A 27,733-nucleotide genomic window follows, 5' to 3' on the forward strand; every position below is an offset into this window, starting at 1 on the left:
GATTTCAAAGGTAAGTATTTTAAAGATTAACATGGCACATGTCACCTGATAGGTGATGTTGTACAGATCTCGAATGTCTGTTATCCACACAGTTGTGCATATAATTGTATTATCAGCACCAACAGGTACTTCTTTAAAGGTACAAACATAAATCGCTTTAAGTGGGACTGAAAAACAATAATAAGCAATTAAATGTGGCTCGTGTCATTTAATCCTCGTCAACAAAGACTTGCTCTTTATAAAAACCTATTTCTCAATCGAAAATTAGGATCTGCTAAAACAAATAATAAAATGAGACAAGAACATTTCGTGCGTACCTCATTTGCAAGTAGTTTATCTGAGCCGTGACAGAAAAATAAATCATTTGTGACTATGTCATCTTCTTCGTAATTAACGATTTTTAGTGCTCATTAACAATTTTAAAGGATGTTTCTTTGAAAACCCGAAATAACCGTTCACCTTATATCACACATGCCTACTCATGTAGGTGATACTTATTTACTACGTTCGTAAGTATGATATAGGACTGGGAACGTTTCATTTTCATACATTTTCCTTGGATTAACATTTTAAAATGAGAAATGTATGTAAATATCAATCTCCATGCACAAAGTGAGCGAGCAAGTTGTTGAAAAAGGATGAGATTCATTTATAAAATGGCAACATCTTATTACGATGGGCGTGTTGATGTTGATAGAAGATACTCTCCTGGCTGGATGGATGGTTTATTCATGCACCATGCAGACTCTCCTTTCTCCAGACTCACCTTATACAGGAGAAACGATCAGATTTTTCCCATTAGCTCGGAATTACCCATGAAATCCTTATGCAAATTGGGAAACGCCTATTGATGTTTTCAGACGTGCAGTGCGAGTGCTTTTTAACAATTGTTTGTGTACTTTACTTTTTTTTACATTTGAAATGTTGGGTGCATTTTTTTCTGGTGATTCTAACTAGTGATTTCTTTTGCATTGATATTATTACTCAAAATACATAAATAACGAGTAATAATAAGTATTATTCGTACAATTTTTGTATGATGCAAAATTTAGAGTCGGAAATGGAAAAAAGATTATTGTATTTTGAAGAGTATGGAATTTTGTACGAAGAGTTTACGTCGATCGGAAATGTGTTTGCGATATAAAGGTTACGAAAGCAATTGTAATTGTAGCAAGTCCTTAAAATAACTCGTAATGATCTCCAGGCGTCATCTGCATAGTTCCAGTCGCCTAGTCGATTTTGTCATAATCATTTTTTTCAAGAGAAAATTTAAATTGGAAAGTGAATTGAATCAAATTATACAGAACATGCACACTCTACAAAAACAACAGTCTGTCTGCGTGTTTTTTTGCAGAATAAAGCCATGTACTTAAAATACAGAGTACTCATCTTCTGATGATGAGTTTTCGTTAGGATAAGTATCCCCACAATATTTTTCTGAGATAGTTTTATCATTTATGTATGAATGGCACAGTCAACCGTGTTCAAGGTTCAGGTTATTACGACACACTCGACAAGTGCAAAGCGGACAATGAGCGAGTTAAATAGTTATTTCGTTTCTTGTGGAGATGATTGCTTAATCCTCTTTGGAACGTATTACGTAATAATTACTCCAATTATTTATCAAAGAAAGCAATTTCGCGCATGACATTGAAATCGTACTCGGGATCAGTACAGTGCTGAAGAGCAATTCAAGGATATGAGGTCCTAGTACGACTTACGTCATTTCAGCAGCAACGAAACAATAACAACCCAATTTACGTTAATCTAATGTATGAACTAAAATTTTCAATTAAAGTTTGGTTTATCCTCTTAATAAAAAACGAATTAAATAACCATTAATGATCCTATGTACGATCTACGTTATTCTCATTTTATTCTTGCTTCCACGAGTGTGTCAACATAAACTGCATTGTCAACAATCGCATTCCATTGGCGTCGTCCTTTCCCTAGGTCGCGTGTTGAGAAGTATAGTTGTGCATATCTAAACTAAATGTGTGTTTGGTCGGCTTCAATCGATACACATGGATTCTAGAGAATTATTGCACATCCCACTTGCTATCCTCCGTAAGCAGTATTATTTAATCAATTCGTAGCAGGAGCAAAGGCAACAATCCACTAAGTTCAAACGTATTCATCTAATCTGCTAACATGCATCAATTTGTGACAAGGAACAAGTTCTTCATCTGTTCTGACTTTACATAACGTGCTAACGTGTTGATCGAATCTAATAATAAACGAAGAGCTTAAATGCACCAGTAATTGCACTTGATGTTTGTGTAGTTTGCTAATTTTTGCCTCAAGGTTCAATCCCCACTTTGAAAGTTTCTCATCCGAGAACCATGAACCGAGATATCGGCCCTTTAACAGCCATATGCGCTGCAAGTTGTAGGGTTTCTTATGCACGTTTTGCAACTCCTGCTTGTTGGGTTTGCATTAGTTTCGTACTACATGTTATTTACGTAAAATAAAGCAGAGGAGACCCATTTTAGTTTTTCCAAGCGTAGCACACAAACTGCTTCTAGATTGCATACTCTGAGCTTTAGTTGTTGCAACGACAAAGAGAACCAGCCTCCTTACAAATATGAATGAAAATAAATATTGTATAACACTCTTCTTCTCAATCACTGCATGTTCATCTTCTTAACATTACACATGCATATTTTAATACATAATACTCATTTTATAACAATTACGAAATACACATTTCTCGTTTACAATCTCTTATTGGTGCACAGAAAAATTTAGTTGGTATCATACCATATGTACAATTTAATATTTAACTAAAACGCTCGAATGAAGTTATACCATAGTTGAGGTTTGAGCAGTGGAGTAATGCTAACGTTTTACCAAACTGTAAGCGATACATTTAATTGGAAATATGAGTCCCAGTTGTTATCATGTCCGACTGTCTCTCTCAACATTGATATGCACGATGTTTTCAAAGTCTGACTAAACCTGTACAACAAAATTGTTATTGAAAAAAGTACCTGTTCCTGCACCACAAAACCCATATTTGGGATCGGGGTTTCTTATCCCTGATTTGGCTTTGCAATCGTTACATTTTATGCAAATTTTAAAACAGTGACGAATTGGATATGATGAATCACTATCTTATACATACATAACGTGCTGATACTATTTAACCCGAGCCAACAGGTTCATTAAATCGTCATGTCCATCCGTCCGCCCAACGTTAGCGGAACTGCACCGATTTAGACCAACTTGGTCTAAAAATGCATATCTCGACAAGGGCTTTGACGACTCAAAAATGAGAATGACCTGTCTACTCGGTTACTCGTCTGTACGTAGATTGACTGCTATTTACGTGTTTACAACTTTTTACCATTATAAACTCTGAGATTAATCAGGAATTGAATAACGCCGTGTTCCTCAGAACCCAACAGTTTCGCAAGTGCAATCCAATGCATTGTATTACGTATAGCTTGTTCAGGGATGGATGCATGTGGATTGCACACAGCCAACGCAGTGCAACGCTGCCGGGATCGTGGCGACTAGTTTCTTGTTTCTTGCCAAGTCTGTGGAGTGCAGTTAAAGTTACCAAAAGCATATAAAGTATGCGTATTCTGCAACGACCCAACTACATTTACTACACATTCGTTCGTAAGTAACATGGTTTGACTCAGGAATGGCTTGAAAATCTGAGTTGGCGAGTTACCTAGTGACTTTTTTGTTAGTTGGTTTCGACTCGTCCTCTTGGACGCATATTCAGTTAAGCGATTGCTTCATTTTACGGAAGTGTAATAAGCGTCGATTTTGGATCTTACGTTACATAGTTTCCAGTTGAGTGGATTGCTGCCTGTGTTTTACAGTGCGGTCAATGTTTGTGAGGTGTGTGTGCAATACATATTATTGGCTTGGAAAAGTGATACAGTGACACATTTATGTACTTTGCGTACAGTAACGAGTGTATAAAATTCAAGGAGATTGATCTGCATAAGTTTCCCTTGATTCATTCCTGAGATTTTGAGCTTTATTGAACGAAATTTATACAAATCAAGAAGAAAAGTGCTCTGGTTAGAAGAAGGAATAAGATTGTGATTAGGATTGGATCGACTTGGCTCTAATTCTAGCATGACAGGTGAGTTCCTTGTCTAACGAGTGGGAAATTTGGGGATAAGTTCATGAAAATTTTCAAATGTTGGATCGAAATCTTGTCGGTTAGATCGTTCGCTCCCTCGCATTGATTCACCCAGAACAAACATTTCTTCATATAGTGAACTTTCTTTCCGTGTAAAATTGCGGTATTATTTTTGGACTGCATATGCACCTACATATCTTTCTCTACAGTAGAGGCCGATTTATCACTATGCTTCAAAGTAAGCACATACATAGTGTAAATCTTGTAAAGTTGAAGCATCATTCCCGAAAATTGTGTTTCCTAACAAATATACTTAATAAATACAAGTTTGAATTATTATCAAGTCTGATTATAACATTACACATTATGGGAAACGAAAATAAAGTGAATCAGGTAACATAATTGGGTAATATGTTAATATTCTGAGTAATATTGATAAGAATTGGAACCGAATACTTAGTAGCCTAATAATATTTTTATGTTTCCTTCTTCATCTAGTTCTCATTGTGGTAATAATTATTCCAGACCATTACCATGTTAGTAAATTTCGGCGCACTTCATTTTACCTGTGACTTATGTACATATATACTTTTCGCATTCAAGACTTGAGTAAACACAATAATCACAAGTGTACACATACACATACCAGTTCTATCACTTTTCTGCGTTGTTTATCTCTCCAGTTCCCACACATCTATAGTTAAACAACATAAAATGTAAGGTGTGAGGGATACGCTATTTAAATGGACACGCCGACCAAATACATGCACATACGATTCTGTCGTGTTTAAACTTAACTTTCAAATGACCCGAGTTTTTCCCACATTAGGGTCCATTCTTTCTAACAAGCCCGTAAGTCTTTGTCAATACTTCATAAATCGAGTAAATATTGGTAGTCAATTTGTGAGTAGACACATTTCATGAGTGTTCAATCCGGCTATTGAATCTAAAAATGAAGGCTTATGTCTGTCCTCAAGTACATTAAGAATCCATATTGCAGAGAATCATCCTCTTAAAAATATTTGTCTTGTTGAGGGAAATCACTTACGCAAAAAAAGTCCTTCACGCTTACACGACGTTCGGGTGAGATGTATTTAAAATAATCGGTCTAATAGTTTGTCTTGTATTTTCACGACGGTTGTGTAGAACAATTGAAAACGTCAAACGCTAACCCCAATGAAATTTTGGAAATATGTATGCATGCATGTTGTTCAATGGTGAAATCTATCACAAGACACATTAGCTAATTAAATAGACCGGAGTGGCAATTGTCATTTGAAATTGTAGGCAAATAAAACGCCAATTAAAATTATAATCAAAATCAGTGGAATAGAATTACTCTCTGATTTGCATTTGTATTTTCAATAAAAATATTTTGGTTTTAATAATCCCATTAAGTATTTTATTGCCATGTTTGTATGCATTGGCAAATATGTCATATAAATAAATACCTATTCATTTTCCTACAGAAAGCCTTGAAAAGGTAATAATTTTATCGCCAAATTTGTTGATTGCAAAAATCAAATGTTCCTGTCGATCCTGTAAGAATTGTTTATTGGCATATCGATCTTGAACTCCTGATGTTAAAGTACATGATTAACTCAATATCAACTTTACCGTATTGTCAACGATTTAATATTGTATTTTTATCTTTGCACTTGTTCCAGCCCTTTTGAGAATTCTTACGCTTGCCAGTATTTGGCAATACTATTTTCCGTGCCTATCCAACAATTGTAAATAATAATGGAATCATATTATAATTGAACGCAGTAGTTGTACAATGGCTCCCAGATATTGCAATCAAATCAGCAGCACTGATAGCATTTCAAATGTGACTGATTAATTAAGCCCTTCTGGCTGCACTCATGTCCAAATAAAATCAACACCCAGTGAAGTTGATAAAATTCTCTTCTGGATCATTATCACTAAAAAGACTTAAAAAGAGGCTGGATATTTTATTCCAGAATCCTTCAGCCATCATGTACTATTTATTCCCGTGCAAAATAACATGAACAAGATTACAGCACCAGCACAAACAGTGTTGGATGAATCATTCTCTTCTTTGGTTAGCAGCCTCTTTAATATTAAAAATAAAACTTCCAAACAGAGGTGAAGTGATATAAAGTATAAAAAGTTTAAAACTACGACGGGAGCAACTCAAAATCTGCTTTGTGGTTTCATCTTCAAGAAGAAAAGGGTATAATCCAGTTTGCCCATAAAATGCAATCTTCATCTTTGTGGTTTGCTGATCATGAATGAAGGATATTATCACCAAGTCCAGCACTACATGCACATTATTATTATTACTCTCAGATTGAGCAAGAAACGTATTTAAATCTCCACATCAAATTTTTATTTCAAAGTCGGGAAAGTGCAATTTGGAGTGTACATAATATTTTAAAGTTCGTTTTCAAACATTTTACACGGTCCTTGTTCGTGTGACGAGTGAATTAGAGTAACTCCATAAATCATTCCACACAGTTTTAAAACATTTTGTATTCTATGTAGACTATTTTTCGTTTGTTTGACTGGGATGGAACTTTTTTAACATTGCACAAAAAAGTGGATCAGATAATATTTCAAGAATGAACTGAAGAAATTTGAATCCCCTCCCACGGCCACCGACAGAGTACAACCTACATAATTCAGAATACTAGCTTCGCAGAGAATAGAGGAGTCACTGGACCGTTTCCCGTAAAATTGTTCAATTTCCTCACATTTCTGTGAAGATAAAAAGTTCACTGTGAAGTGTGCATTTGAGGAATAGACACCCAACTGAACTCGCAAAGTTATACATGTATTCCAAAAATTCCTTAATGTAAACGCAGCTTAGTGCACTCATCTTCTCTGCTGGAGACAATTACAGTTAAGTTTTGTTGACAAGTCAGTCGATCTTTATTTTTAAGGCAGGCACAGTCAACGACATCCACCCACCCACCTAAAGTTTAAAAGTCGTGTGCGTGATCTTAATTTAATTTTATGGATTTCATGCATAAAACTGTGCTTCACATAAAAACAATGAATTTTAGTGTTTGTATATGTATGCATGCATGTTTTTAAGTGTTTATAAGAATTCATTTATTTGCTCAAATCAGCGCAAGACAAAAAATGAATATATGCACGAAACTTGTCGTTTTTATTCCAAAATTGTGTTCAAACAATGCTTACGTTTTTAGAGACCGTATAATCGAAGGCATGTGAATATTTTGACAGGACAGCTTTTTTATGCACCTCGATGTGTTTTTATCGTGCAGGGATTTCGCAAGTCGCAACAGTTGCAGAGCAATTTCATTTATTAGAAACATTTATTTATTTTATTCGTATTAATGCAGTTCAAGTGCTAAAAATGATTAAAACCAGTAAGGGTTACATATGCACAAATGAAGAAAACTTTATTTTAAAAAATGTTAGTCTTAAGCTGCCTCAAGAAAAACTTGTCATTTATAGTCAGACAGAGTTCGGCTCGACAACACGTTAGAAATTGTCCAATCGAAACTTGAGGTATCACTTGTTGTAAGTCAAGATGGTTGGGTGCCCGTGCATGTTACAAAATTGTATTTTTTACCGACTTGAATTTGTTCCTTATTGTACATCGTATACTCGTGCATGTATGTAAATATTAGGTATACGGCGGAGTTGGGAATGTGAAGCGTGAATGAATGGCATTGTTACAAGGACCATTAATTTAGCACTGATCACTGAGTGTAATAATAATAATGAACTTCTTCCTTTCTCAGCGGCTGGATTTCATTTCATGGCATTGTCATCTGAAAGGACATAAAAAACGAGATGGAGACGGGTTGTTAAAAAAGAAAATTAGCGAGGCAATTTTAATTTGTTTGCTTTCTGCTACCCAGAATTCCGAGATATAAGCTGGGTTCATGTATATTTTATTGTATTGGATATTCAACTGACAAAAAAACTATTACATGTATTACAAACAGCTAGTGAAAAGTGAATCTGTTTGTGCACAGTCAAAACCCGAAACGAATCGTACTGTTGACTGTAGTTTCAGATATGCAGAAATATGTGTTGAAGGACTCCTTATTAATCGAGGTTGTTCATAATTAAATATTTAACCCGTTCAATGAATTAATTTCTATTACTAACATTGTGGATAAAATATATGATATGATATCACCGAGCACCAATAGTCACGGCATAAATCGTACGTCACAAGACGAGCTCCTCAGAGCAATATAGATAATTTCTCCTTGAGAATATGTTGTGATGGGACAATGGCAAAATAATATTTCTAGAACCATTCTTCGTTATGCATTTACCGAAAAACAACAGACGTCACCCGTGAACCGTAATCCGCAGGCCGTATTCAGAGTATCGATCACCCATTAGCAAGATGTAGCTTAAACGCTCGTGATCACGCATAAATTGATCTAGATCGCAAGTATAAATGAAGGAATTGCTAATCGAAATAACTATACGGCTCAATCCTGATTGTAAATTATTTCTAAAAAACAAGATCGCTCACTCTCAATCTTGGAGGTTATAGATTAATTTTATGTTATGGACACCTTTCTGAATGAAATGACTGGTGGGATACATACATGACGAATATTAGCAGTGGATGGATACATACATATATTCCGACCGCGTGCTTGAGACTCTGTACAAATCACATCCTTGATTTCCCTATTTTGTATTTTAATGCTAGTCAACAATTGGTGTTTGTGGGAAGCTCTTGTCCTGTCATCCACGTTGTTCCATCCCAACCCTTCAATTTCGTTATCGTTTTATGAAGTAATAGGCAGCACCAGTACGCTGTTCATACATTCTTTGAAGACATGAGGCATTTGCAGTCATCATCGTCTATGCATCACTGTCATGAAGGTAGGAGCCATCTCTATATTCCCTGTTGTTTATTCATCTCAGCCTACACATCGTTCCAAAGCCAAAATTAGTCAACAGCAGTTTAAACGTCCACCTGTGTGGGCATTTAAAGAGAAGGGAAAAGGATTGTGATTTTGCAGCGGTGGTGGGTCACCCATTACAACGTAATGCGAATACAATATTGCAATTTCAATCTCGTCTTGTGGTATTAATGGGAGTTATTATGCGGTGGTTGTTGTTGCTTCAGTTTGAGGTGGCAAATTCTTAAGTAAAGGCAGGCAAAATGAGAAACGTGGCCTTGAGATTTACATATTTGTAAAGTACACTTCCCACGAACTTTTCTTACTTCCATTTACAATTCTTCTCTCTCTCTCTCTCTTTCCACCACACGAATATGCAAAGTGCAGTTGAAGCATTTTATATAATGTGCATATCAATAACTAAAACAATTTTGTGATGCCAAGATTATTACTTCTTTCTTGCGAAATATATGTAGGCTTTTCAAGCAGAAACAAGTAGTTTGCAAATTGAATGCATACTTACATTGTATTTCCAGCCAGGTATTTGTAGTTTATGAATTTGGACACTTTGCTAATAAGAATACGGTTTTCACTTCTTGTATGACGATGCAGAATTGAGAGGGACGAGATCGATCATAATTGTGCACCTGCTCAATTCCTCGTTTATTGTCCAAAGCGATTAGGGCGAAGAATAAGTACAATAAATTTTGATTGAGCACGGTAGAAATGGAACTACGAGCAGGGGCTGCGGAACAAGACGCCACCGGCATTTATATTGCAGCATAGACGCCATTAACACGAATGGAGAACTAATGTCCCCAAGATGCCGTCATGTTCCGAAGCTCCTGACTAGAATTGAGCAACATGAACTCAAAAACTGCAAAACTCATTTTGGTTTGAAATCTAGAATTTGGTTAACCAAAACCAACCATATCCAATTATTTTTCCTTGTTATAACTTCTTTGCACAAATAACTACGAGAACTCATCTTCCGGACTTTTTTATCTTTTTCACTGATGACTGAACTTCAACTTGCAAAACTTTCCTCAATTCTAAATTCATAATGATGTAGCTTTCCATCCATTCTCACTCGATTCTATTCCATCTTATATTACGCCGAGCCAAGCGAATCATCTCTTCTTATTCGCCTTAACCAAATAGTAGAAAGTAATACTTAGCTGACAACATTGCCATTGATGACAGAACTTGCTAACAAGTGAAATAAAACCAAAGTCCTTGGAATTATTTATGTTTCGTGGTTTCTGAACGCTACTTTTGCAATTTAAAGGTTATTGAGATTCCAAAGCAATACTGCAGAAAGACGAGAGACAGCACTATACAGTGTTCATTCACACACGGAACGTCTGCAGGCAGGAAAAGGGTGACATGACAGACATAATCATTCCATTAGCATGCATCTTTTCAAAGCCTGAAAATGTTAAAAGCGAACCAAGAATCCTTGCAATCCTTGAAAGTAAATGTACTTTTACATTGATTCAGTTAATTTCTTTTTCACATTCAAATGTACCAAGAGCAATTTATTTTAATGTTTTTGCTCTTAATTTTATGCTTTGCAGTAGTTTGGCGATTCTGAAAATCTACACTTTTCACTGGACATAGTAAAACATATTAATTCAAACCATGGATTCCACATGGCTGGAGAGTCGAACCCCACCCGTAACAAGTGGGAGCTCAATGATGGACATGTCTACAAACCCATACTCGTCATCTGCAAGAGGAAGGACTGATTACATTCCAGCGTGGAAAGTTCCAATTTCGAAATCGTTTTCCTCCGTCATTTCCACCTCGGAAGAAAGGCCGTCGAGCGAAAGTGGGCTCGGAAGTGGTGGTGAACGAGATCACAGCACCTCCAGCTCGTCCGACCCTGAGTCAGTGACACCAGCAAATGTCCTGAATAGCAAGGGGGTGGGTGACACGGAGGAGGCTTCACTCATTCAAATCCTTCTTCCATGCATCATTTGCAACCGCACATTTTCCCCTGATGCTCTGGAACGGCATTCCAAAGTGTGTACAAAAGTTAATGTGAAAACGCCATACAAACCAGACCGAGGAAAGTTTGACTCGACTGAGCAGAGAAAAAAGGGGACAAAAGTAGAGGTAATAGAAAATCAAACAACAAAGAGCTAACAGACGCTAACTTTATTATGACACGACTCATACTTACATAAGTGTACACATACTTACTTTCTTTTGTTTTATTCCATGTCCCACAGTATTTTATACCACCACCGGATACTACTGGTGACACTCGGTTATCAGCCTCTTCCTCAGGGTTTTCGAGAGGATCCAAGAATAGAAGCAGTCTCCGTGGCACAAGCTGCACAACCCGAAGCACATTAAGTTCGGAAGCGCTTCTTAGTCTACACCAACAGCCTTCGTCACTTGGTCAGAATCCAAGCAGTCGTCTTGCAGGAGCAACCTCACCATTGAGAAGACAACGAAGCATGAGCCAAACAAGAGGAGAACGAGGACATAGCAAACCTCCATCAGAGTATTTGTTCAATGACGACAATCACTCCGAATTCGGGTCCAACTCAGAAGAGTCTCATGGTACCATGGATCCATCTCTCCCTTCATATGCCAAGCCACTCGTTCCCACAGACGAGTGTCCTTTCTGCAACCGGTGCTTTGGTTTCAAAGCCTTTGACAGACATGTCGAATATTGCAAAGAAAAGTACGTCCAACGTCAATATGAGGTGCAACCAACACCAAAGGAAAAAATCGAAGCGATGGAAAGACAGGAAATTCGTACGAAATACCGACCTATCAAAGGCTCAAGTTCGTGTACCAGCTTGAGATCTGTGTCACCAGGCAAAGACTTTGCCAGCATGGCTTACAAACTATTTGGCCTTCGAAGAACGGACGGAGCCAGCAATTTGTACAACAATCAATTAACCAATTTCAAAAAGTCAAAAGGTAAAGAATGTAAGGGGTATATTGAGTCATTGGGATTACACCGGGAATCGGTGAACATGAAGAACATTGGTATTACATTCAGTAGCCTAGTCAATTCCATGGAATTATATGATGTATACTATCCAACTCACTCTAATTCAATCTAATCAATTTTAGTTAATTAAAAATGAGTCAGAGTAGTAGAACGCTATCTACTATTACAAATACTAGTCATAAAAGACCAGGACCAGCGTCCAAAACTCTTCCTAAAGTGATAAAAATAGACGACGAAAGTGAAGACAAAAAATTAGCTTTACAGATTGTAAAGGAAGACGAGAATTTAAGGACAGTAAATAACCATTATCGGGTTATGTTATGGCTTAACGCTACAGATAAAGACAAGTTGTCCCTTCGTGTATCAACTTTAAGTGGAAGAAAACATATCGTTTGCATAACATATAAACAACTGTATTCCAATGTGTATACATACCAATATGACAATGACTCCAAGTTTAGATTCATATTATTATCTGATCTAATCATTAGTGAAAATTCAAAATCAGTGAGTTCGGCATGTGATGCTGCAGAAGCATATTCATATTTGTTATCAAGAGTGATAAAATTCCAACATCTAAAGTTTCCTTTGCTTCGTTTACCTCTGTCAGGAAAAAACACTGATGCTTCAGCTCACGCAAAGCATTGGAAAAATGAGGAGAAATTAGTTGAATTGTTAATTAAATTTAAAAACACTGATTTATTGGATATAAAACTAAGTAGTGATCTACATCCGATGTTTCAAAATTTGGGTTGCAAACAAATTAAGTTTTATAACATAAAGTTTACCTACGAATCTCTTCAAAAACTAAATTCAGATGAGTCAATCATCAATTCTCCAGCCCAATCGAACAGAGGCTTGTTATCAGGAATAGGAAAGTTCAATTGTAGAATTTGTGGTGAAACTATCAAAACATCCGCCGTGACTCATCATTTCAACAACCACCATAAACTAGTTCCTAAATTGAAGTGTGTAAAGTGTGATAAGGCAACACATATTGTAGAAGAATTAGAGAATCATATGAACATGCACCAAGAGGGTGTGGAATGTCCTATTTGTCACAGGCCTTTCCAAACCAAAGATAGTCTTATTCAACATAACAAATCCCATGTTCAAAAATGAACTCATTAAAGTTAATTAGTAAGTTTACATTGATATCTTTGGTCAATATTCCAATTAATCTGTTATCTGTTTTCAGAAAGCGTTGGTGTCCTTCACTCGGACAGTAACGAGTCTTTAACAAATTCCTGTTATGGAGATTTCACGAGAGGAATGCGGAGACCTTCTCCATCACCCTCAAAAAGAGGAGGCAATGCCATGAGTGTCACGAACAAGATTAATAATTTGCTCAGTAAAACATTCCACTATCAGCAAAACAGCAGTAATAATAACTACCTCGCTGCCAACAACAACTCTTCCGGTCCAGTCCATCCAATGAAGATCAATACGAGCAGCAATATTCCAAAGTTGGCAAAGTCGAGTGACAACTTGGCAATGATGATGAACAACACAGGAATTCCATACGGACATGTTTCTTCTTCCGGTTACGGGCAACCACAACAGCAAGTTCCACAACAGGCCAGTAATAGCTTTAACCGAAACTCAAGAAGTCGATCCAGTTTACACAAAAACTTCTTCCGGTCTAAGCGGGTAGAGCCGGAAGGAACTGAGAATACGGGATCGAATATGATGATGACAAATTCTGGCGGTGGTGGTGGTGAGGTTGGTGGTGGCAAGTCATCTTCATCCGGCTGTTCCTCTCCCTTAATTATAACTCCCATGACTTTTTACACCAAAGCAAACAAGACCAATCACCACCAAGAGTTGTTCCGACCAAAAGGGACAACTTTGTTGACTCAAGACCCAAGCTATGATCCCTATGAAATGGCAGAGAAGCAATTAGAAGAGCTTTTAAAATCTCAACCCATCAATAAAAATGTCAATAAAAAGACAGCGAGGAAATTGGGGTTGGAGAAAGCATTCGAAAGCGTTGGCGTGGTTCACTCGGACAGTTTTCACACCAACATGCCGAGTCGACATGATATGCTGGGTGGTGGTGGAGACCCCAATGTTGCTGAGAGGAAAGGTAGGTTATATAGCTTCAGTTTTATGGAGTACTTATGTAAGTACATAAGTCATATGGCCACAGTTTGTAATCCTCAATACAGTACATGCCTTTTGTATGTACACGCGTAGTCGTAAATAGGGAATTTAGAAATAATGTTGTCATTTTCTGTGGACTAGACAATGATCAATTTGTTTTCGACCTTCCGAGTGGGAAAATGGATGACAGCTACTGGGATGAGATTCTTAAAAAAAGCAGAAACGCTTCCTCCAGCGAAGTTGGTGGAAGGGATAGACAGCCCGAAAATAGTCAGATGTCTATGTCAACCTCTTCTGAGACCAAGTCACAACAATCTGACAACAGCAGTTTTGGAGACGTTAACAAATCTAGAGCTTTATCGCAAATCTCCAGCGCTGATTCTGGCTTCAGTCGGTAAGCAAAAGAATTGCATTATCTCAGTCGTTTTGATTCACATAATTTCTCAATTCCAATTGCCCTCAACCTACTCCAACCATAAACCTTCTCACGAGAACATGAAACGAGCATGATTTGTCACGTTGACGCAGACCAACTCGCTCCAAGAAGTGAACCATTTTGCAATAAATTTTCTTTGCCATGAGGCAATGTCATTCCTACTTCATTTCAACATTTCGGCCACAAAAAAAGAACTTATTTACTTCATTTCCGTTATCCGGATTTCACATTTTGTGTTCGGATGAAAAGGATTTATGGACCCAGCAGCATATGCCTGCCCTCATCACAATCATAGTAAATTCTTGCAAACGTGCCACTTGTGATTTAAACAACACGGACTTTTCACTTCTTAACCGTCCTTTACTTTTTACGATCCTACCCTTTACTTAATGCAGAGTCATGCGGATTTTCCAGAAATCTGTCAGAAATTGAATATTTAATATGGAATTCCTCGTCTCGTCAAAAGCGTATTATATGCAACTTTGCAACGAGATATATAAATACATACATTGCTGTAGTAAGGATGCAAAACTCTTGATATTTCTGGCTTTTACTCTTTGTATCAGTATATCTACATATGCATACATAGCTTCCTTTCATCTTCCTATCTTTGTATTATTTCGCTGTGCAGCGATTTTGTTCTTATAAAAAATGTCTTATCGTCAGTCCCAATAAGTTTCAAGACTCGTAGAAGCTAATAACCGTACTTTTTATTGCATTTTTTATGTTTTCCTTTCCTGTCTGTAACAGAAAAGATGGAATTCCACTGTAGTAATTGAGGTAACCAAAATGTAATTTGGAAACCGAGAAAATGCTTTCCTAGATTAGTGACAGTTTACAAAAGTAGAAAGAATTTTACAACGTTGTTGTTGACTTTGGTTCTTTTACAAGAATATTGTAAAAAAACTTCCTCCATCCAACTTTGGGAAGGTTCCTAACCATGCCGTAATGTTGTCTTGTATGGCTCTAACTGGAATGGAATTTTGCTTTCCTTCTACATACAGTCAGAAACATGCAAGTTCCATTCCTAACGAAATACTTATCGGTATCTAATTTTATAGAAACTTTTCATGATGAATTTATATATACGAGGAAATTCATAGTGTTCATACGTACATACAGAGATTCACCTGCGTAGTTCATGATAGCTTGGTCTATTTTATTATACGTAACGTAGTTTTAAAAATGTGTGTTCTGTCAAGTAATGTTGCATGTTGTTAAAACATTTCGCCTATTTACTTCAAATAATACTCCTCAAGCATACTTGAACGTTATAAGTGGTTCACTACTTAATTCCTCCATTTAGGAAAATATTTAATAGCAATAGGCAGAACGCAAAGTATTATTTCTGCCACTTCCTTCCTTCCACAAGGGAAAATGCTTGCACTTGTTTCTCAAGAGAACAATAAGTTTCTTTCAACTTTTGGAATGAATACTTACACTTAGAAAAACAAACGAGCACGTGTGGACACAAATGGTGTTGTTTTGAGTTGAACCTTTTAAAAACGAACGCTTATTTTAATCTGTTTCTTTGCAAGAAGTGCTTTGTTTAGCTGAACTAAATGTACATTATGCTCTTCATTCAGTTCAAGTATATTTACTCTTGGAACAATACAACTGGGCTCTTGCTGCTTATATAGATATTTTATTTTATGATCTATTTTGTGAACTAACTAGATAAATACACAAACTATTGTCAAAACCAATGAATTTTACAAAAGGTAGAAATTTAGAGCTTGAAACCCTTTGTACACTTCCCCTTCTCCATTCACCTAAGTACACAAAAGTGAATAAAATATTGTATTGCCAATCTAAAAATGTGTATTTTGCATGTACATATAGATCTGGAGGGGTGACAGATCCGGAGTTTGAGGCCCTGGAGTCCATGGTTGGAGAAGAGTCAGCCATGAGAAGAGGTGGTCACAGCCATGAAAGTGGTCGAAACCCCCTCTCGTCCACCCACTCTCTCCTCCTCTCAAACAGAACGCCCTTCGTTCGAAGGACTACGTTTACCCAAAATCAGGGCAAAGAGCCGGAGAGTCCGATGCAGATTTCACCCGCGCCCCTGACACCCTCCGTCCCCACGCGAAACGAATCCTCCTCCTCGGACGTCTTCTCGCCCGGGCCGGGAAGTGGAGCCAGGTTTTGCCACGAGTGTGGAAATTCCTACCCGTCCAGCATTGCGAAATTTTGCCCGGAATGTGGAGAAAGAAGAGTTTTCAAGTTTTGAGTATCGCGACACAAAGATCCTGATAACACCAAATTAATATAAAATTTATTACTATAAACGACTAAAGATAATTTTCGTTGTCCACATATTTTCAAATAACATGTTACCTCTGACGTTCAAGAAATTTTGTGTATTTCAAAAAAATAATTGACTTGTAATTTCATGATTAATAGTACATAAATATTGTTAGGTATAATAAACGTGGATTTCGTTGATAGTACATACATAAATTGGGTGCAGCTAGTTTAATAGTAATCTGATGATTTTACCGAATTCTGGTCCATTAACAGTGATGTCCTTTCTACTTTCTTTAAATTTGCCTTTTTCAATAGGTAATGTACATACATGTTTACGTATGTATATCAATTCCTGTGTATAAATAAGTAATTTCAACTGATTGTCAATTAATAATACATATTCCAATGATAACTTTTAAACTATAAAACTGGCTAACATAAGAATCTTATGATAAGATGCTAATATTGTACACGTAATAATTGTATCTCGAGAAATATTTAGTTTTCCGTTGATTTTCCCAGAGCTTGTAAACAACACTATTTAGAGTTGTCACAAAGGAGAATATTTTAGATTATGGTTTGCTAAAATGTCTGAGACCGAAATTGAGATTGTTTGCGTCATCAACTGACTAAATGTTAGTTTGAAGACGATACAGATAAAATTACTGTCAGAATGACAAGACATGTTCAACATGTTTCGTGCTGTAGTAGAATATAATGTAGAATAAAATGTGAAATGCATGTAATATTCTAGTATTTCTAATCAATAAATAACCATCATCGACGTAAATTGGATTCAGATAATTTTATTCGTGGCACCCGACGTTGCTGATCTTAATCCATTCCTAATCCAAGGATAAAACAAGCGAAATAGTGTCATGACTTTGACATGTTACATATGCATTTTTAGTATTCTATATACTTTCAGGAAATTACAAAAATAATGAAAGGATGCATGAAGTGCAGGAGTGAAAGTGGAAAAATATTTAACACAAATAACATGATAATGAAATTGCAGGACCCAAATCACAACAGGTTATTGAAAATTAATCTTTGGTTTATTGAGCTATTCTGCGTTGGCAATTAATACCTTCATACATATAATAACAAGAGGGGAGATTTTCGAACATTGTTGTAAGTTAAAAATAATAATTTGTTTGTTTTTCGTCTCAAAACAAAACCACACTAATTTTTTCGGGATAGGAATTGTATTTTTATTTCCTAGAACAAGAAAAGACTACGAGCACCAAACTTTTTTAGGATTCCATACTTCCATAAGAATGAATGAGGGTACATCCCAGATTATGCAGAAAAAAATGCCAGGCTGTTGTTAGGATCTGGCTTGCCCTTTGTACAACGTCGTGCATTTTCGAAATCAAAGTGAATCAATTATAATATTATTATTAGAACTAGCTAACATACTTGTATTATTTCTAACAACTTTAAAATCTCTGAGCTGAACGTTGCACAAGGTACATTGCTGATGTGGCTAACATGTAATATTAATTGTTGTTGTTTTTTAAATTATGTAATTGCAGTTTAGCTACATTATGTTATTTCTGGATAGTTAAAGCTTGTGGGTATGCACACACTGGGTATTTTTGTTGTGTATGATATACTTCATTTTACCGGTTTCGGTTTATTTTCAAAGGTCAATAATAACGAATGTTTTTTTGTAGAAGAGAAGAAATAGTGTGAACTATTTTCTTTTCATTTGGCAGTAATAAACTTCCCTGTTTTTGAAGAAGTAGACGAAGGTAAGAAGAATCGCTGAGGTAGACATCATTAATTGTCATTATTGAACAACAAAAAGAGGTTTAATTATAACTATTTAAAGTAGTATTTAAAAATTGAGATTGAAAAAATTGACTGCGCTGCCCGATATAAAATTTTTCTTCGAGCTAGTGAATTATTACTATTATTATTATTATTATTGTTATTATTATTATTCTTACTATCTTTATTACAAGGGAAGCAAGATATAAATAATTTTAGAATTATGAGCTATGATAATTGTAAAAAATATTCAAAGCTCCTTGTCTCTCTGTACAATACATTTCATTCCGTAATAATCAACATAAAATAGAGCTAGTACATGTCCTAGACGATACAGTACAGAATCATACCATGTCTTAATCATGAGATACCACTACTTACATACTAACAAGAGACAACTTAATAATATCAACCAAACATAAACGTTTTAATCAAAATAACGAAGAAAAGGTTTGATTTACATAAGAGTTTCTGTAATTTAAGAGTTTGGTTTAACCGACTCGGTGCTCTTGAAGTCAATTTGAGCGTAAGCTACCCCAGTTACTTTATTGGATGTTGCAACAGCAGTTGCACATGAAACTGTTGCAAGACCCGTGGGTAAGCAAGATGATGGAGGTGGCGGAAGATGTTCAATGGAGGCGTAAGTGATTTGATTATCATCTTCCGGCTTTGCCAAGGGAGCACATCTTGAGGGGGACTGTGGAGTAATTGAACCGCTGGATGGTTTGCTATGTTCCTGCTTTTCGGGAGACTCTTCGATTACCATCATTCTGGTTAGGCCGCAAGTCGGCAAAGATATGACTAAATGATCTGAGCAACCAGAACATGGCGAACTTTTTGTGACAGGTGGATGGTTTTTATCATTATTCGGATGTGGGTTTTTGGAAGAAGACGTATGCAAATCTCCATTACAGAAATTCGACTTAAAAGTCCCCGTTCCAGCTTCAGGTTTGGTTAAATTTAAAGACGTCATTGACGGGGAGGTGAGATTTAAACAGAATTTTGTGGATGAAGGTGATATTGCATTTGAAACACACTCGTCAGATCGAATTGCCGTAGTGCTGGGAATTTTGTTTTTTGTTATAAAGTTATTTGCCGGGCCATCATTCTTTGAGGCGACGGGAGGCTTGGAAAAGTCCATGTTCAGATAAGCCCCTTCATCATCCAATTCTTTCAATTTCTTGAGATCAGTGCCGGTAAGTCGAGAGAGAATTGAAACCGATGCTTGGGAACTGCTGGCATCGTGGTATGCGTAGTTAGGGTCAGTAGTAGTATTACGACTCGTACTCGGGGCTTTAATAGATATGGGAGCTGAAATAGCGTAATTGCGACCCTTCGTAGAGTATTCGGCACTACCACCAGAATTTTGTTGAGATGATGACGACTTGAGAAGTTCCGAAGACTCGGAACCTTCAACTGCACCACTGTTGTTGGAGATGACCCCTTTTGGGACGGGACTAATTTTTTGTAAACTGGATGAGCCAGTGGAGCTAGGTGTCGAATTGAGGCTAGGAGGAGGGCCAGGATGTGAGCGTTTCCTGATTTTCTTATTCTTGGAGAAATCCAGCTCCATTAAATCCGAATCATTAGATTCACTCGTGCCTTGGGAGAATGCATATTGCGTAGGTGGTTGATTTGGGGAATAATGATGGTTATTGACAAATTTTGTCATAGGCCACCGTCCTGTTGATCCGCTCCACGAGCTACTAAGGGGACCAACTCCAGAGACAGCCGCTTTATTGCTCCCCACAGCAGGAATTAATCCCGCGTTTGATGAGGTATTTGGCAGGATTGGTGGTTTTCTTGGATTCTTGGATCCAACGGACATTGCTCTACATCGGAAAGTCTCTTGAACGGCCTCCAAACGGTTCTTCCCCGACCGGATTTTCCCAAGAGCTGACGTATCAGATCTTGAACCAACAGAATAGGCTCGGATAGGGCGCATGGAGTCCTCAAAGTCATCTGTTAAATAAGATGTGACTTTTTCTAATGGAAAGTCCGATGATGGGGTGTTGCTTTGTAATGATTCACTGCTGGCAGGTGAAACCCTTCTAACATCTGAAGAAGAAAAAAATCAAATATTTATAACATAATTCGCATCCATCAATGCAAGATAAATTTTTATATTCTCATAAGAAAGGCGTACCTTCATTGCTCAAATTAATTTTTCTGGTAAAATCCATGTCTAAATATGCGTCGTCAAGTCCTGTTGCAGACCCAGCCGTTGATCCAGCCCCAGATTCACTTCGGCTATAATAACATAATTTTGCAATAATTAAAACAAAATCAACTGTACAGTGTATGCCAAAGTAGTTAGTTTTTACCTATGAACACCACCAGGGATCATTGGTACATATCCATCATTGTCTTCGATTAGACTAGAATTTCTGCTGTGAGAAACTGAAATTTTTCCGTTCGACTTGAGGCCGTTGGGGATTGTACATGCTGGTGAAAGATTAAAATATATTATATGTCAATTACAATTGGCAACTTTTAAGGAATTTTTTTATATGCTCCTCAATCAATCGCTCACCTGGGCTCATGGGAATATAGTTGTCAAATGGTGACATTGGACTTTGCATCTCCATATAGCTGGATGGAGTTTGGGCATTGGAGCTTGCAGAATCTTTGCCTGATTCAACATAGTCGGAAATATCAGGAATCAAGGGAAGCTTCATGTTCATTAAATTTTTCGGACTAATAATGAGGTGCTGATCTTCCGTTGGGTTGAAGGGAACATACTCTTCCTCATCATTGCTTTTATCGCCCACCAATATGCTCCCTCCATGACTGTGGTTATTGTTGTCGTAATCAATCGAGTAGGAACTAGAGGCGGAGTCGCCAGTGGAGTACATATTTGGGCTGTTGAAGAGTATAGATGGCGTGGAGGTGTGGATTGGGACCGGGGGCGACATTTGCGACATTCCTATCCCCAAAACTCTTCCTGCCGACGAGGGCATGGAGTCTGTTCTGGTTCTGGGCTCATCGATGGAACTGCTCATGGCAGGGGTGGTGCTATGGGATGACCGCATGGTAGCATCATTTGTCCAAGTGTAAGTCCTAGAACACAAGCCCAATATTTAGCTTAAATTGTATTCATTTCCATTACAAATGTCTTTCTTTTGAAACTACTTGCTTACCTGGCACGTTCACGCGGAGGAATTATATCGTCCTTCGAGTAGTTTTGCATTGCTCTGAAATAGTGAAATAAAATTTAGATTAAGTGAATATGTATGTACTATAAACATTAGTTCATTTTGCAATAACATGTTATTGACAACCATGACCTATCTTTTTAAGGGTATATTCATAACACATTTACGATATTGCTACATTATCAATATTGCAACTGGGAAGACATTTTTTTAAACATCCAGCAAAAGGATAGATAAGTTATTAATTACGAGTTTAACACATCACGAATATGAAGCACACGGCGCCTGAAAATAGACGATGAAAAGGAGCCAGCTTTCTTTTGATGATTTCAAGGTTATCAATTCAGTGGCACCGAAAATCAAGACGGGTCATTAACATCACATTAACATGACAGCAGTTAGCATAGAAATTAGTAGTCGTAGCTGTATCCATGATCAGTTGTCAAATGCAGAGTTTATCCTTATCGTATCAGTTTAGTTGGAATTTCCAAGATCATCTTGTTGTATTAAGCCAAGCTTAATTTAGCAAATACGAAATCATAAAGTTTAATGCATTACAATAATTAAGTATGTCACTTTATTTTTAAAGATTCTCAATTATTTCTGATGTTATGGGCTCTTTATTTTTTCGTGCATGCGTATAACGATTCATTTGCAATTACTTTTCGTTAGTGGGTGGATTTAATGAACGCGAATGAAACCCAATTCCACAGAGTTTATTACCCTTTCCGACAACTTTGTACTTCAACACAATAACAATAATAGTGCTAAAACATGATCAGACACATGCAATCCTAAATGTGTTTTGCATCCCAGCCAAGTGGATCTTTTTACCTCCGCTTCTGTAGGTCCAGTATTGGAACGATATGCACATTATGCAAGCATGAAATATAATCATTACCATAAGAATCCCCTTCGGTGGAGAGGTCAACCTCACTTAATATGCATAAATACTATGTATCACATTTCCTCTCTGCAAATTGCTGACCCTGCTCTCATCTCGATGTGTATGCCAAAGACTTATTTAAGACTGGATAGAGCTACCAACTATGGATTTCTAACTCTCGAAAGTTTATGTAAAATAATACTTCCATCAATCTGTGTTTTCAGTCATACTTTCGGGTAAAAAAAACGAATAGTTTATGCAATGTTAAAAAATGACAAACCTGCAGAACTGTATATTTTACCCCTACGTGCAGCTACTTACATAGAACCAGGGAGCAAACTCGGAAGAAATTGTGCAATTGCAACCCCTTCAACGCCCCCTCATATTCCCAACTTCCCACCCACTTGACTGGAACAGACTGAATACATGTACACATTCAACCCAACGAATTCCATTGCATCCCACTCAAACTTCAAACAAATTAATCCATCGAGCATATTATTCGCATTCCGTCCTGGCAAAATTGGACCCAGAAATCCAATTGCCAGAAGACTTTCTCCAGAGCTGATCGTGCTTTACCTCAACATGGCCCACTTTCCTCGCAGCTCAACGAACTAACTGAATTTGCAAACAAATGTGACTTTGTGCCCAGACATCAATCAATTTGTCATCAATCATGACAACACATGTTTCGAAGTTGAGCTGGCTGCTCGATTCTGCTGCTGTTTTGAAGTTGGGAAAAGAAAGCAGAGCAAGTACGGAGCAGCAGAAGGCGAAGAAAGCAAGAGGCCCGAGTGGGCAGAAATAACTTTATTTTCTCTCGACGAGACAATGCATATAAATATTCTCATTTCTTTCTGCATGTCCAAATTCCGTGAATCCACGCCCCAACTACGTTTGAGAAGGCGGAATAAATAATTCCTCCAATTCCAGAAACGTTAGGTAACTAGCTTACATTTGCACGAATACAAGCTCCACCGTGGAAGAGACAGGGATGGGGAACACAGATCGATAAATGTCAAGGGTTATACACTGTCTGCGCTGTTGTTGGGGTAGTACGACTAGTTGGCTGACAATTATAAATCATAAATGACAATAAATTTGATGGATATATCTCAACCTTAGCTAACTCTTTGGTGAGAGGAACAGCGTGTCCTTATAAATTATGTTCCTTATAAAATAATAACAACAGCAAACTTTCACGGCCATATACCTCAGGCCTTAAACAACCTACGCACATTTGGCATTCAACATTTTTCATCCGTTTTCTGTCGAGCAGCCCGTTTACATACATGAAGTATAAATAACGCACAAAATATCTAAGATCTATGTACAAGCCTAATAACCTCGATTCCAGCCAAATACTTTAGGGTCCAATGTTTACCAGCTTTGTAGTAGCTCATTTACCGATGACTTCTCATCATCACCACAAGAAAAAAGACAACTAGGGCACAACTAAATGTCTCTTTTGTTTTCGTTCTCTTTTATCAGAGTTAGTGTTTCTGAATGTTATGTGATCTCATCACTTTTGTTATTCCACTTCACCTTTTGCATTTTCATTTCATCCCACTCTTCTCCACTGGGGATGAGCCAACCAGCTCGTCCAAGTTGGCCAAGTCAAACTCATCCTTCGCTTCTGCAGAGTTTTGAGGGTAAAGCGAATCAAAGAGCGAAAGAGAGTCAAATAAACATTGACGTCATCTCGCATGACATTGGGTTGCAAAACAACGCAATAAAGTGTTCACCAACTCCCTCGTTCGCTTATACACTACTCACATACTTACTACGACACTACTACTTACACAACACAGCCCAGCCAGCAGAGAGAAAAACAATCTAATTGGAATAATCCAACCAAATGCTAAAGCCAACGTCTCACATGTACTGTTACAACAGCACAAATGTATATATTATTTTTAGCGGACATTCTCCATCCTACCAAATATAGCCTACATACAAAATGATGTGCTTCATTCAGCCAAGTAATGTGACACGATTCGGTATCCAAAATTGAGCAAAATCCATGATTTATTTATTATGCCCACAGAGATGTTTCAACTCCAAAACGATGCCCACCACCCACACCAATTTAAGAAAAACGGAAACGTTGAATCGTATGCTTAAATGGGTCCCCGCTTTTAGTTCATGTAACAAATTGAAAATGCTGGACAGAAAATGATAGACGGTTTGTCTTTTTCCGGTTTTGTCAATTTATTCTACATGATGTATATTTGCAGTAATTAATGTCTTTCTAAACCTGTCCAACGTTTAGCAGATGATGTATGCAACTCATAACTTACTGGCTCTGTACTGTATACGGCGATATTCTTATATAAAACTCGACGAGAGAGCCTTGATTCGTAAGCTCATATGTTTGAAAATAAATTTGTTCAAGGAAAAATAAACATGGATGAGCTTAATCAGATAATTATAGTTTATCCCAACTTGAATCATCTTCTTTAGTGTTTGGGGAGGATTGGAAAATTACAGAGAGAAATACAAGAACTGCTTATTTTATTATTAAACGGAACTATTTTCTGCCTACTTAACTAATTCAGCATTGAGCATAATGTGTCAGGATTCATTCATCCACTAATATGTCAACAATATTCATAATTTTTGTAATTTACATGTCGCCTACGTGGGCATTCACCCCAGTTTCCCCAGAACTAACTCCAGTCTCCAGTGTATTAAAATATGCATTTGTCATATCAATTTCATTAGCTAAACAAACCTGCGCTTTGCAAGCAGAGGTAATAAAACTATATATGCATCAATATACATACATATGTGTTGTGCTTATGCGCTATTATTAAAAAGTAATAGTTTCCCGGAAACTTTGTTTGAGTTTGACGGTGCTGTTTTGCAAGTGATACAAAAAACAAGCACGTATAGGTATTTAAATAAGCCAATTTTATGGCTTGTGATGATAGGATACTAATGACAGCTTCATTATTATCCTCGTCGTTTCATGCAGAGCAAATCCGTGGAAATTCCATTGAATATTTTACCAGGGGTTCAAGGTAGATTTTTTGAAATATTATAACTTATCATAACATGATGATGCTGGAAAAGTGTTTCTTACTTGAGAATAACTAGATGCATATTTTGAGTGATGTTGTTGTCATCCGTTTTGAGACTCAGTTGTCCTGGACCGATACATGCTAGTCGACCAAGTTCTATATGGAAGAAACATCCGAGAGTGGCATCGTGAGACACATTGCGGATGACATTGAGCTGCAAACAATTAAAAACAAAAGAATTGGTAAAGAACGATCATAAATTATGCGCACCACATAACTCACCAACTTGAAGACATTCACGGATTTTAATAATGATATGGGACAGCGTGACATTTATGATTTTGTACACAAACATACCACTTTTACAACACAAACTGGTTTGTATACGGTTTTTGACAGGTATGTGTGCACATTGACCATTTATGTATGTGCTATTGTCACTCTCAAATTCAAATTGTCGGAAAGTTGTGATTGAATTTTGAAATGCTGTTTCTATGTAATGAAATGGACCTTTCTGTTCAAGTGTTGTTCTGACACAATTTTTTAAGAAACCAGAGAATAGTGGTATTTACAGACCTATGTAGAAACAAAAATTATCCCTATTCTGTATTATACCTGAAAATAAATCCCACCATTACACACCGTATTTTTTCCAGAGTTCTATCCATTCATAGACTTGATTTTTGAAAGGTTCATTAATTTCAAATTAATGAAATGCTGACCCAAACAACACAGAGATAATTGAACAGTTAGTGCAGTGGGGGAATTGATTATTCAATTGACAGTGCAATGTATGTGCATATGTAAATTTAGTTAATATTATAATCAGTCTCTGTCAGCTTGAGATTCAGTCAACCAACAAACTCTGTGCTTTTTATGAATGGAAGTCAATTCGGATACGAATTTTAGAGTCAGCCAATTGATTCATGCTTAATTAAAAAAGGAAGCTCGCTCCTTCCATTCATTTTCCCATTACTTAATTCCCCTATATAAATAAGTAAGTAGTAAACATGAATGGACTTTGGGAATCGCGCAGAGCGACAACTGCGGAGTGAGTGAATATGTCTTTATGTGTACAAAAGTTGGTGGAGTGGTTATTTAGTAAATTAACCATGACAAAAAAATAAGTACGGACTTACAGGAAATCTGACTTGACCATTGCGTCCATCATGTTCTCCAACTTTAAGCAAAGTCAGCTCTTTGGAGGTGAGACAGAGTCGGTAAGGTCCGATGATATTCTCCTTGCTGCCCAGCCCCTTATTGAGGACTTGGACCATCCAAATATGCTCAAAATGTGGTTTCCCCTCGACGACCTGGTCATCTTCTTCCTCTCCAGCCAAGGACTTCATGGCCCTCAGCCACTCGTTGGCCTCCTCCTCACTAATCATGGAGATTCGAACACAGTCGTTGTAGGTGTGGAGAGACACCGAGTACTTGGATTTGAGGTTTGACTCGGGTCCAATTATGTTGAAGCAAGCCTTCAACCCGATGCTCCTGTAAAAAAACATATTTATTTACATCGTTTGTTAATAATTTTGAACCTTTTTGTTAATTAGTTGACGTGCTGACATTGACAGAAATCAATTCAGTGAAATTTCAATCTTATCTCTGGACAAATCTGAGACACTTAAAACTTGTACATGAGCAGCAAAATGAGGATCATTAAACTATATGTATTTCTCTTTCATAATAATGTCCTTCATGATGAATACTAATTTTCGATATGTGCACAGTTATCATCACCGGATATACATATTTACGTATATACAATTACGCCGCACAAGACAAGTTGTGGAAATAATCTCTCATCTTTATTGGATTCATTACCCTCGGCCAGAAATGACCCTGAACTTCCACCTTGTGCAGAAAACTCAATTCATACTTGAGCTATTCCGCTAAAATTAATCATATACATACTCAAACTGAACCGATTGCAGTATTCTGCGCATGAAATTACATTTTCCACTATGAATTACTTTTTCCGAATGTGCGTACTAAAAATGTTCTGGTGGGACAGGTATCAACTTAGAACACTATGCCAATTTAAATACATCCACGGATAGAATTGAAAGGTTGAAGGAGCCAAAGCACGTGGCAATTTACGCATACGTATTTTTTATTGGGATGATAATATGCAAAAAAGTAGTTTTTACATAGAATTCTATT

The 27,733-nt window shown here is 37.1% G+C and overlaps 2 protein-coding genes across 7 annotated transcripts in view; one reads left to right on the plus strand and one right to left on the minus strand.

The window, feature by feature from the left end:
- The first annotated feature begins 3,668 nt into the window (after window positions 1–3,668).
- Window positions 3,669–17,517, plus strand: LOC110846518. Of its 3 annotated transcripts, none has more exons than XM_022093298.2 (6): window positions 3,669–4,102; window positions 10,548–11,088; window positions 11,205–11,907; window positions 13,140–14,027; window positions 14,186–14,438; window positions 16,323–17,517. In XM_022093298.2, exons 2-6 carry the CDS (start codon window positions 10,612–10,614, stop codon window positions 16,708–16,710), a joined length of 2,709 nt encoding a protein of 902 aa, XP_021948990.1. In that variant the 5' UTR covers window positions 3,669–4,102; window positions 10,548–10,611; the 3' UTR covers window positions 16,711–17,517. The 3 variants fall into 3 exon arrangements, with proteins under 3 accessions (XP_021948990.1, XP_035706023.1, XP_021948991.1); XM_035850130.1 differs by having other exon boundaries at window positions 10,551–11,088; XM_022093299.2 differs by lacking the exon at window positions 3,669–4,102 and adding an exon at window positions 6,114–6,967.
- A 246-nt stretch (window positions 17,518–17,763) lies between these two features.
- LOC110847979 (insulin receptor substrate 1) overlaps window positions 17,764–27,733 on the minus strand; it is a 35,281-nt gene continuing 25,311 nt past the window's right edge. For all 4 annotated transcript variants that reach the window (XM_022095055.2, XM_035850128.1, XM_022095054.2 and 1 more), the window contains exons 3-9: window positions 26,707–27,061; window positions 25,630–25,781; window positions 21,644–21,697; window positions 21,037–21,563; window positions 20,828–20,948; window positions 20,650–20,753; window positions 17,764–20,561 (exon numbers count right to left, since the gene is read on the minus strand). In XM_022095055.2, coding sequence (XP_021950747.1) covers window positions 18,982–20,561; window positions 20,650–20,753; window positions 20,828–20,948; window positions 21,037–21,563; window positions 21,644–21,697; window positions 25,630–25,781; window positions 26,707–27,061 — 2,893 coding nt within the window. In that variant the 3' untranslated portion in view covers window positions 17,764–18,981. The remainder of the gene's footprint in view (window positions 20,562–20,649; window positions 20,754–20,827; window positions 20,949–21,036; window positions 21,564–21,643; window positions 21,698–25,629; window positions 25,782–26,706; window positions 27,062–27,733) is intronic.

The sequence above is a fragment of the Folsomia candida genome, unplaced genomic scaffold, assembly GCF_002217175.1.
Source record: "Folsomia candida strain VU population unplaced genomic scaffold, ASM221717v1 Fcan01_Sc003, whole genome shotgun sequence".
Taxonomy (NCBI): Eukaryota; Metazoa; Arthropoda; class Collembola; order Entomobryomorpha; family Isotomidae; genus Folsomia; species Folsomia candida.